The sequence below is a fragment of the Bos javanicus genome, chromosome 22 (assembly GCF_032452875.1).
Source record: "Bos javanicus breed banteng chromosome 22, ARS-OSU_banteng_1.0, whole genome shotgun sequence".
NCBI lineage: Eukaryota > Metazoa > Chordata > Mammalia > Artiodactyla > Bovidae > Bos > Bos javanicus.
In genome coordinates, this window is record NC_083889.1 from 16,293,492 (window position 1) to 16,305,169 (window position 11,678).

The window sequence follows — 11,678 nt, forward strand, 5'->3', positions numbered from 1 at the left end:
GTGCTTTAATTCACTTACAGATGCTTCATTCAAAGTGAATTCAGTTGAACTAAAGTAAATTCTGAAGAAATAGACTTGGAGTTGAAATACATAGACTTTATTTCATTATACCTTCATTATACCATTTAATTTGTGTAAACTAAGATTTCTACCTGAATATTTACATATTGGTACTTAGGACTTATTTTTATTTGGAACGTATTTATTTTCTTTTGCAATCCCTTCAGTTCCTATCTAAAAGTCCCTAAGATTTACAGTGGTTTGTTTTGAATATTAATATTTACAGCATTCCATAGTCTTTTTCTTATCACTTACTTGAACTTTCCCTATAGGAAAAAAATTTTCTTGTTAGAATTTCTCATACCATTGATTGGAGTCCTAAATTTGGACTCTTAAAGTAACAAAACTAAATATTCCTTCCTTTTCCTTTTTTAAATACTGTAGCTTTTTGAAAGATTACCGAGTTATTTTGACCTGCAGAGGAGGCTGACACATTTGGAGGACCAAATAAGCTATCTTCTCGGCGGCATCCAAGTTGTTTATATTGAAGAATTACAGCCAGTGTTGACACTTGAAGAATATTACTCTCTTCTTGACGTGTTCTATAATAGACTCTTGAAAAGTCGAATACCTTTTCACCCTCGAAGTCTGCGTGGTTTACAAATGATCCTTAACAGGTAAGTATCTAAAACAATTACTTTCATTCATTTACTCATACCGCTTGTATATGTATTGGATGAAATTGTTTTGTATTTCCGTGTGTGATTCTTAGGAGTTAAAGAAAGGAATGTTACTACCTCCATTGGCAACACTTTTTACACATGAGAAAAGTCAATATGAGAGGATTAGAAAGATTGAGTTTCTTGAACATTCTGTAAATACCTTGCCACTTACAGGGCAAGTCAGTCCTGTGGAAAACTATAGGATTAAACCAATGTGAAATCAGCAGTGTGCACTTCCGGCACTGTGCTTGGAACTTAAATGCATTATCTCTCTTTAGCTCTCAGAACCTCACCATGGAGTGGGTTTCTGCCCCCGTCTTACAGATGAGGAAGGCCACAGGAAGGATGTGGTCATCCTGATAAAATGTGTCTCTTTGGGGACAGCAAAACTTCAAGGCAGTTTTGCTCTACCTTTAAGGTGTATTTTCTTAATGAATTCCTTTTCCATTAATCAGACTAATAAAACCGTTCCTCAGGGATGGAACTTACGGGATGGAGAGATGGCTGATTTTTCCTTTTATGTATCCTTTATTACAGTGACAGATATGCCCCAAGCCTGCATGAACTCGGGCATTTTAACATCCCAGTCCTTTGTGATCCAGCGAACCTCCAGTGGTTTATTCTCACCAAAGCCCAGCAGGCAAGAGAGAACATGAAGAAGAGAGAACAGTGAGTACTCTCAGCCCTCTTCCTGTCTTACCATTCTAATCTCGTCTAATACTGAAAAATATTTAGGTATTCAGAAAGGTGGGGTGGAGGGATAAATTAGGGGGCTGGAGTTAACGTATACATTAGTATACGTATGAAATAGATCATTAACACACACCTACTATACAGCACTGGGAACTCTACTCAACACTCAGTAATAACGTATATGGGAAAAGAACCCCCAAAAAAATAAGGTGTATGTGTATGTAAAACGGAATCAACTTGTGTGACATAATAGAAACACATTGTAAATAAACTATACTCCAGTAGAAAATACGAATTCCATGGTAAGAGAAAATACAAATGCCTATCCTCGACCCCTCTATCCCGATGGGCTACGCTGCTGTCACATCCCATGGGCCTGAGCGGCCGTGGGTCCCCAGGGTAGACTGTTCCTGGCTGGGGGAGGTGGGAGGATGGGTATGTAAATGAGCCCTTCCCAGGATCTGCAGGGCCCAACCTTCAGATCCAGGCTGGCCCTCCTCCACCCACACTAAGCCTACTGTTGCCCACGAATGCTGGACGGCTCTGTGCTGGAAGAGCTGTGGAAAGTCACCCTGTCTCCATGTTGCCTGGTGGTAGGGCTTCCACATCCAAGCTCCTTCCTTAGAGTCGCTCCACCTACGCAGGACAGCAGCCTCAGCATCAGCAATTTGCTGGGGGTAAGATTTGTTCGGAGAGTGATAGGTAAAGGAAAAAAAGTAATGGGACACAAGCCCTTCCGTGTTGGTTCAGGCACTTTCCACTCCAATTTAGAATCTAGAAACACAACTTCTAGGGCTCTGGTTGCCCGAGGAAGCAGGATTGGGCGTGAAAAATGCTGCGGCCTTGTGTGGCCACTTCTTATAACAACAGCTTCCAACCAGTGCTGATGGACACTTAATATGCACAAGGCCTACAGGGCTGTAAATGACACCTGCCTTCAAGAAATGTCCTGCAGTAGGTAGTTGAAAGAGGTGGCAAAACAGGGCAGACTTTCAAGAACCCAGTCTCAAACTGTTTAAGAAAAAAGTACATGAAAAGATGCTGAACATCGCGAAATACTAGAGAAAAGCAAATCAGAACTACAACAAGGTATCTCCTCGCACCTGTCATCATCAAAACACCTACAAACCACAAATGCTGGAGAGAATGTGGAGTAAAAGGAAACCTCCTCCACCCACCATTGGTGGGAATGGACATTGGTAACAGCCGCTGTGGAGAACAGTATGGAGGTTCTTTAAAAAGTAAAACTAGAGCTAGCATATGATCCAACAGCGCCACTCCTGGAATCACCCAGAAGCAGCCTACGTATCCAGAGAAAACCATCCTTCAAAAAGGAATGAACGCACCCCAGCGTTCATTGCAGCACTGTTTACAATAGCCAAAACATGGAGGCCACCAAAATGTCCCATCGATAGAGGAATGGATAAAGAAGATGCAGTACATGTAGCAATGGAATATTACTCAGACATAAAAGACAATGAAATAATACCATCTGCAGCAACATGGATGACTTAGAGATGATCAGAGAAAGTGAAGTAAGTCAGAGAGACAAAGACAAGTATCATAGGCTATCAGGTGGAATCTGATAATCAGGTGGAATCTAAAAATTGATACAAATAAAGTAATTTACAAAACAGACTCATAGACCTAGAGTATAAAGTTATGGCAAAAGGGGAAAGGAGAAGGAGTACGTCAAGGCTGTGTATTGTCCCCCTGCTTATTTAACTTCTATGCAGAGTACATCATGAGAAACGCTGGGCTGGAAGAAGCACAAGCTGGAATCAAGATTGCCCGGAGAAATATCAATAACCTCAGATATGCAGATGACACCACCCTTATGGCAGAAAGTGAAGAGGAACTAAAAAGCCTCTTGATGAAAGTGAAAGAGGAGAGAGAAAAAGTTGGCTTAAAACTCAACATTCAGAAAACGAAGATCATGGCATCTGGTCCTGTCACTTCATGGGAAATAGATGGGGAAACAGTGGAAACAGTGGCAGACTTTATTTTTTTGGGCTCCAAAATCACTGTAGATGGTGATTGCAGCCATGAAATTAAAAGACGCTTACTCCTTGGAAGGAAAGTTATGACCAACCTAGATAGCATATTCAAAAGCAGAGACATTACTTTGCCAACAAAGGTCCATCTAGTCAAGGCTATGGTTTTTCCAGGGGTCATGTATGGATGTGAGAGTTGGACTGTGAAGAAAGCTGAGCGCTGAAGAATTGATGCTTTTGAACTGTGGTGTTGGAGAAGACTCTTGAGAGTCCCTTGGACTGCAAGGAGATCCAACCAGTCCATTCTAAAGGAGATCAGTCCTGGGTGTTCTTTGGAAAGACTGATGCTAAAGCTGAAATTCCAATACTTTGGCCACCGCATGCAAAGAGTTGACTCATTGGAAAAGACTGATGCTGGGAGGGATTGGGGGCAGGAGGAGAAGGGGACGACAGAGGATGAGATGGCTGGATGGCATCACTGACTCAATGTACATGAGTTTGAGTGAACTCCGGGAGTTGGTGATGGACAGGGAGGCCTGGCGTGCTACAATTCATGGGGTCCCAAAGAGTTGGACACGACTGAGTGACTGAACTGAACTGAAGGGAGAGGATAAATTAGGTGGTTAGGATTAAGATATACACACTAATTTATATAATTAACAAGGACATAATGTAGAGCACAATACTCAACACTCTTTGTCATAAGCTATCTGGGGAAATTATCCAAAAAAGAGTAGATACAAGTGTATGTATAACTAGGTTTAGTTGCCCTATAGCTACTAGAAAAACAACATTGTAAATCAAGTATACTCCAAAGATTTTTTTTTTTAATTTTATTTTATTTTTAAACTTTACAATATTGTGTTAGTTTTGCCAAATATCTAAATGAATCTGCCACAGGTATACACGTGTTCCCCATCCTGAACCCTCCTCCCTTCCCATACCCTCCCTCTGGGTCGTCCCAGTGCACCAGCCCCAAGCATCCAGTATCATGCATCGAACCTGGACTGGCGACTCGTTTCATACATGATATTATACATGTTTCAATGCCATTTTCCCAAATCTCCCCACCCTCTCCCTCTCCCACAGAGTCCATAAGACTGTTCTATACATCAGTGTCTCTTTTGCTGTCTCGTACACAGGGTTACTGTTACCATCTTTCTAAATTCCATATATATGTGTTAGTATACTGTATTGGTGTTTTTCTTTCTGGCTTAGTTCACTCTGTATAATAGGCTCCAGTTTCATCCACCTCATTAGAACTGATTCAAATGTATTCTTTTTAATGGCTGAGTAATACTCCATTGTGTATATGTACCACAGCTTTCTTATCCATTCATCTGCTGATAGACATCTAGGTTGCTTCCATGTCCTGGCTATTATAAACAGTGCTGCGATGAACATTGGGGTACACGTGTCTCTTTCCCTTCTGGTTTCCTCAGTGTGTATGCCCAGCAGTGGGATTGCTGGATCATAAGGTAGTTTTATTTCCAGTTTGTTAAGGAATCTCCACACTGTTCTCCATAGTGGCTGTACTAGTTTGCATTCCCACCAGCAGTGTAAGAGGGTTCCCTTTTCTCCACACCCTCTCCAGTATTTATTGCTTGAAGACTTTTGGATCACAGCCATTCTGACTAAGAAATGGGAATTCCCTGGTGTCCACTGGCTGAGACTGTGTGCCCTCAATGCAGGGGGCCCAGGTTCGATCCCTGGTTGGGGAACAAGATCTCACATGCCCCAGCTAAGACCCAGTGCAGTCAAATAAGTAAATATTCAAAAAAAAAAAAAAATGGGAGGACCATTTTCAGTGTTGAGAGTAGAAACTAACAGCCCAATGCTGTTCTACATTTTATGTTGTTTTATTTGGTTATAGCTTGTAGCAATTGTATGTTTTGTTTTTGACATAACAGGTTGAAAGTCATTGAAAATGAATTGATGCAGGCTTCCACGAAGAAATTCTGTCTGGAAAAGTTTTACAAGGAGCCCAGCGTTTCTAGTATACAAATGGTGGATTGCTGTAAAAGACTTCTAGAACAATCGCTGCCTTACCTACAAGGGATGCACCTTTGCGTTTCACATTTCTACTCTGTCATGCAGGATGGAGACCTTTGTATTCCTTGGAATTGGAAGAATGGAGAAGCCATTAAATAACACAGAAATCTATATTATTTTTTAAAGAGATAAGAAACTGTTATACTTATTTAAAATCCACAACTTGATATAACAGTATTATTTACATGTTACAGGAACAGCGTTTCTAATTGCTGCTTTGGAAGTAGACTTTTTAAATTAATTTCTATTAGGAAACTTGTTTTTAAAAGGTTTTACCTGCCAATGGTTTCTTATTCCCCCCCCGATAGTGTTTATCTGATTGGCAGAAAAGATGTTGGAAAGAACGTATCTGTAGTGGTATGAAAATGGAGGGTTCTACCTCCATGAAAGAGAGAGAGAGGTTCTTTTTTTTTATATGAGTGGACACTGGTAAGTATAAACAGGTCTCGTTCAGTATAGCTCTGAAGTCGTGGAACTCATTTCCACATGCAGCAGTTCAACGTGCAACTTAATGATTGTGTCACGTGGTATCAGTACACACACCTGACTTTGTAGCCAGTCACGCACCTCTTGAGTCCAAAACAGGTGACATGGGCAGCACAAACGCATGAACCAAATCTTGCCTAAAGACAGAGTCAATGGGAAAAAGTCGTTGCGTGAATATACGATATTGCCGTTACCATAAGCCATCTGCAACAGTTTGTTAAAGCACCGAGTCCCTTCTCTGTTCTCCTGACATTACCACAACATTGGTAATCGGCTGTACCCCAATACAAAATAAAAAGTTTGTTACAAATAAAGTTTTCCTACCCGTTAAGATACTGTAACTGTCGGCAGCCTGTAACCAAAAGACAGTGAATTTTTTTTGAATCATTGAATGAGGTGATTGATTTGTTTTCATGGACAGACACTACCCAGAAAAATGCTTGTTTCTCAAAGAGTACCACCAAGTAGGGTCCAGTTTAAAATGATTCAGACCACTCAGGATCTGTCACCCTCTCAACCCTGGTCTTCCAGTGGCTGGAACACAGATTGAAACGCCCGAGTCACCTCCTGTCCACAGTTGCGTGGACTTCGCTGAACCCATAACCCAGGCCCAAGCTCTGTAGACACAGGGCTCCTCTGCAGATATTTCCCTTAGGATAATATTTTTTTACCAGATCCCAAACCTCTTCTGCTTATTTCTCAAAAGGACTAGGTGAATCCAGGTCTGTAACACCCATTTTTGAGGCTCTTGCTGCCAAGAAATAAGGAAATTTTCCATAGAGTATTAGGCAAAGAGATGTTAAAATCGATTCTAGAAGTATGTTTTAAATTTATCTAAAGTTGATTATTTGAACGGTTAAAGTACACATGTGTGTTTGAATAAGTATTGATTTGTATTTAGTATAGTTTGTGCATACCACCCCTTTTAACCTGTGCCTAACAACCGTACTTATTTTTTTTTCTAATGTAAAAATGTTGCTGCCTATGAAAGTTTTTCAGAACCAAATAATAGGAGTGAAACATTCTTCAGAGGTTACGCAGGAAGATTACTGGAGGGACTTTAGTGGTGGTACAGTGGTTAGGGCTCAGTGCTTTCACCACTGAGGGCACAGGTTCCATCCCTGGTTGGGGAGCTAAGATCTAGCGAACTGCATGGCCAAAAAATTTTTTTAAAAAAATGGGAAAAATAAGTTCGGATTATGCCATTTCTAAGATCAGCTAATACAGAATCCTCAGTAATATGTTTTGAATTGCACTTTGTCTCAGAAGTGTTACATAATAAATAATACGTTAACCAGATCATCGCTTTCTCATTATTCATTAATAGTTCACAACTATTTCAACATAAAGGAATTTACCAAAAAAACCATTGCCTGTTTATGCCTGTTTGACTTCCTCTCCCAATCTAACAAAAAAGTTCTGGAAAATTCTCTCCCGCCACTGAAAGCTAGGACAGGATCAGACCCCTCTAACCTTGAATCCTCAGCTCTCCATAGGGACCTGAGCCCTGAGCTCGTCCAGGGGTGCACCCTCTGCCCGGGCCGTCCCCTCAGGGAAGTGTTCATGAGGCACATGACTGCTGTCCACAGGCCCTGCTTCTTCCTCTCTCTCCTCAAATCCTCCTCCTCCAGGCAGCCTCCCCGAGTCATGAGAGGGCTGTGGCCCTTGAGGCGTGGACAGTTGGGCAAGAGGAACCATGGCTGCCTCAGGAGCCAGCTCACCTTTGGAAACTGCTAACCCTTGGCCTCAGTCTCCCCATCTGTTAAAGGAGGCCCAGGGCATGTTCTTGGAGCTCCTTCTTACCCTGAGTGAGTCTGACCCTGGAAAAGAGCTCTCCCTTGGATGGTCCTTGGCCACCAGCCCAGGTGCCTCTTGCTCCTTAGCAGTTGGAAGAGGAGGAGGAAGTGGAGCTACCAGTGGCCAGAGCAGACCTAAGTTGACATCAGGGGACCCTCTTCCCCCCTACATCCCAGCTACTGCAACCTGGTTCTACTGGTCACTCCAAACCCTTCCCTGTTACAGAGCACTTTAGGGACTTTTTTCTCTAAGCTGACGTGTTTCATACAGGGAAACTATAGGGTGAAGACTTGGCACCAGGCCCTTCTGTCTGCAGCAGGCAGGAGACGTGGGATTAGAACCCAGGCACCCCAAGCGCTGTGAGGCATCCGCATGGGCAGGAGCACCCCCAGCTCTGGGAGCATCCACCCCCAGGTCAGCACCAGGCGTTGGCAGGACCCCCACACGTCCAGCAATACGACGGTCCTGTGAGGGTGGACAGCCTTGGGGTCAGTCGTGTCGGTTCTGGCCACAATGGTGCACACAGATCAGTGGGGGGTCAGGGCTGACTTTACCCGGCCCTGGGCGACCATTGTGAGGACCAGGAGAGGTGGTGCCCCTCTGCTCCTCCTGGGTGACCTGGCAGTGGCCTGGGCCTTGCCCCTCCGTCCAGACTGCTCAGGCAGCCCCCACTGTCCCTGCTTTAGCTGGTCCAGGCCGTGCACTGGGCCCCACCAGTGGCTATAAGTGTCGTTCTGGAAGCAACATCTGTGTACATCTGCCCCAAAGTCCACCACAGTAGCTCATGCCAGGGGAACTGGCTCAGCACAGGGCGTGGCCACGCAGGAAGGAGCCATTGGATTTCATCCTCAGAGTCTTCTCTGAGGAGGTCAGTTTTTCTTTCTGTCACCACCTCAGGCACTGGCCTAAACCAGGTGTCAGCAGGCATAAGGCAGGGTTTCCAGGTGAGCAGGACAAACAGCAGGAAGGCGTCAGAAGGTGTGACAGAGAGGCACGACACCACCTATGTAGACAGCGGCCCTGGGAACTCGCTTTATCTGCACCTACAAGACAAGTAGGATGAATGAAGGGGGAAGAAAGGACAGGACTTGCACCCCTAGGAGAAAGCTGTGGAAGAGGAAAGGTTCCCTCACTCCGGGAAGCCCCTTCATTGGCAGGGAGATCAGTTGGGACCGCAAAGGAGTTTGAGGCTTAGAGGAGAGCAGAACAGCCAACATGTGGCAGGCAGGACAGAGAGACCGATCAGCAGGCGGTCCTGGCCACCTCTGCACTCCCCAACCCAAGTCACGCATCTACTGTTGCACACAGGGGCTGAGGTGCAGAAACTCCGTCTTCAGCAGACAGACCCGGAGAGAGGGCTGGGGTTTGCTGCCTGCTGACACTAGAATGTGGTCTGGGCCACAATTCGGGGTGCAGAGGACAGAGCCCGAGTCTGCCATAGAAGCCTCACTGTTAACACACGCACGAAGAGAGGGGCGCGTCCCCACATCAGCCTCACTCATGCTCCGTGTGCTCAGTGGGCACAGCTCTGCTGCCAGCAGCTCTGGGAGCACTGGAGCCAGCAGGCTGCCCACACGTAGAGGCGGGGCTGAAATCTGAGCCAGTTCCCAGGGGCTGTTTGTCTTTGTAGGCACAGCGACTGTGGGACATTCCTGGTGCTCCCATGCTGGGGCGGGTCCCACACTAGCGGCAGCGGGCTTTGCGGGCGCACACCCAGAGGAGAGCAGGTTCTGGGCTTATTCCATAGCTCCCACAGCAGGTCCGGTGCCAGACTTGAGCACATCTGCACCTGCAGTTTTACAACCACAGTGCCTGAGAAACACCTGGGCCAACTGTTAGCGTTCTCATGAGTGAGAACGGGCAGTCCCACGAATGAGGCGGGGCTGAGGGCAGTGCCAACAACGTGTACTTTGTGAGCGGGCACGACAGATGATGGGCGACACTGTGGAGACACTTCCCAGTGGACACATCTGCAGAGGAGTATTCAGCAGCTCCTCTCTCAGCAGACTCAGACGGTTAGAGAGTCTGCCTGCAGGGCGGGAGACCGGGGTTCGATCCCTGGGTCCGGAAGATAGATACTTGGAGAAGGGAATGGCAACCCACTCCAGTATTCTTGCCTGGGAAATTCCATGGCCGGAGGAGCCTGGTGGGCTATAGTCCATGGGGTCGCAAAGAGTCGGACATGACTGATCGACTGACTCACACACTCCCAGCAGGAGCATTCCAGCCCCACCTCCCTCACACCACAGCTTAGAACCAGACCTGGAGGCCTCTGTCCTAACAAATAGGAAGCAGATCCTGCTCCCGGACAGGGCCGTGACAACCACAGAGCAAAAAGGAGGCCCCACTCCACATCCAGGGCAGGCTCCAGTCATTGTACCACCAACCACAACCACACCTCCTATCCAGGGGATAATGGCTAGCACACACTGAGGAAAGATGCGACAGGCAGACATACTAAAAACAGCGCTCACGCCAAAAATATTAGACTCACACAGGCTACGCAGGGATGGGCCCACATAAAAACAGCCCTTCAAAACCAGAGTAGATAACTGGTATTTCTTAATTCACAGAGACAAGTAGGAAGGAAAAGGAAGAAACTAAGAACTAAACTGATTAAAAGAACAAGAGAATTTCCCTGAAAGACCAAATGATGAAAGAGACCTCTCCGATCTCAAGAGATCCCGAGATCAAAAAGGAGGTCATAGAGGTCATAAAAATACTGAAGGAATTAAGAAAAGCCATCAGTAGAAATGCAGATCACTGTAACAAGGAAATAGAAACTAGAAGCCCCTACCTTCACAGCTCTGTGATCCTCACTCCACTCTGACTTGAGAACCACCCACAAATCTTTTTTTTTTTTTTTTTTTTTTTAGTCATGTTGCTGAATCTTAGTTCCCTGACCAGGGATGGAACCTGTACCCCCTGCTGTGGAAGTGTGGAGTCCTAACCACTGGACCACCAGTGAACTGCTCCACCCACAGATCTCTATTTTTCCTTCCCCCATTTCATGTCCCACACGTTCACACACACACACTAGCCCATAGTGCAGACCTTGGGTGAAGTATGTGGTCTTGTTAATTGTAGGGCCCTTGCTTGAAGAGGTGTGGGGATAACGGTTATACTCACTGCTGGCTAACTTTCCAGATTAGACACCCTATGGACAGTCAGACCAACCTGGACAGGAAATTTCTGCCAAGCTTTTGTCACATGAACACGGTCAGCAGAAGAGGCCCTGCTAGGTCATGAAGCAAAAGACCAAGCCATGCTATATGCTCCAAGGGCTCTGGGTGGTTTGTCCACAGGATGAATAATAGTCACTGTTCCCCTGGGGACTCTGCTGGTATAGACAGAGCCCTGGTCCCTGTCCCAGGCTGAGCTTGAACCTCTCTGGGCATCCCTGGGACACTTGCTGGGACTCTTGAGGGCTAGATAGAGTGAGGCTAAGAAGCTCCTGCAAAGTCAGGACTAGGGGCCTGGCCACAACTCTGCCTGAAAGGCCAGCACCCCTAACCATGACAACGAGGTCTTTGTCAAGGCCATCCATCAGGGATCCTGGAGAGTGTACACTGGTCATCCCCCCCAACCCTGTGGAGCTCATGGCCCCTGCCCTCTGCCATACTCAGCCATGCCCTTGGCATCAGCTGACCCCACCTGAGACCTGACCTCCAGGCCTTGTGTCCTGGGGCCTCACCCAGTCCTGGTTTCTGGGGACACAGTCACAGACTGTGCAGTTGAGCAGACGTGCAGACAGGCTGGCTCACTCCCACATCACACGGAAGGGAAACTGAGGGCAAGAGAGGTGGGGTCCTGGCAGTATCAGAGGGTCATTGGCCAGAGGATCGAGGCTGGATCCCAGGCCTTTCTTCTCCAGCGCAGAGAACTGGGGTTTCCTGGGGTCCTCAGGCTGGGACAAGGTGTTTCAGAGCCTCCA

The 11,678-nt window shown here is 46.1% G+C and overlaps 1 protein-coding gene across 5 annotated transcripts in view; it reads left to right on the top strand.

Moving 5' to 3' along the window:
• Positions 1-7,246, top strand: part of TCAIM (T cell activation inhibitor, mitochondrial) — a 38,215-nt gene extending 30,969 nt beyond the window's left edge. For all 5 annotated transcript variants that reach the window (XM_061396205.1, XM_061396207.1, XM_061396208.1 and 2 more), the window contains 3 exons: positions 445-677; positions 1,260-1,391; positions 5,320-7,246. In XM_061396205.1, coding sequence (XP_061252189.1) covers positions 445-677; positions 1,260-1,391; positions 5,320-5,560 — 606 coding nt within the window. In that variant the 3' untranslated portion in view covers positions 5,561-7,246. The remainder of the gene's footprint in view (positions 1-444; positions 678-1,259; positions 1,392-5,319) is intronic.
• Positions 7,247-11,678: the final 4,432 nt, after the last annotated feature.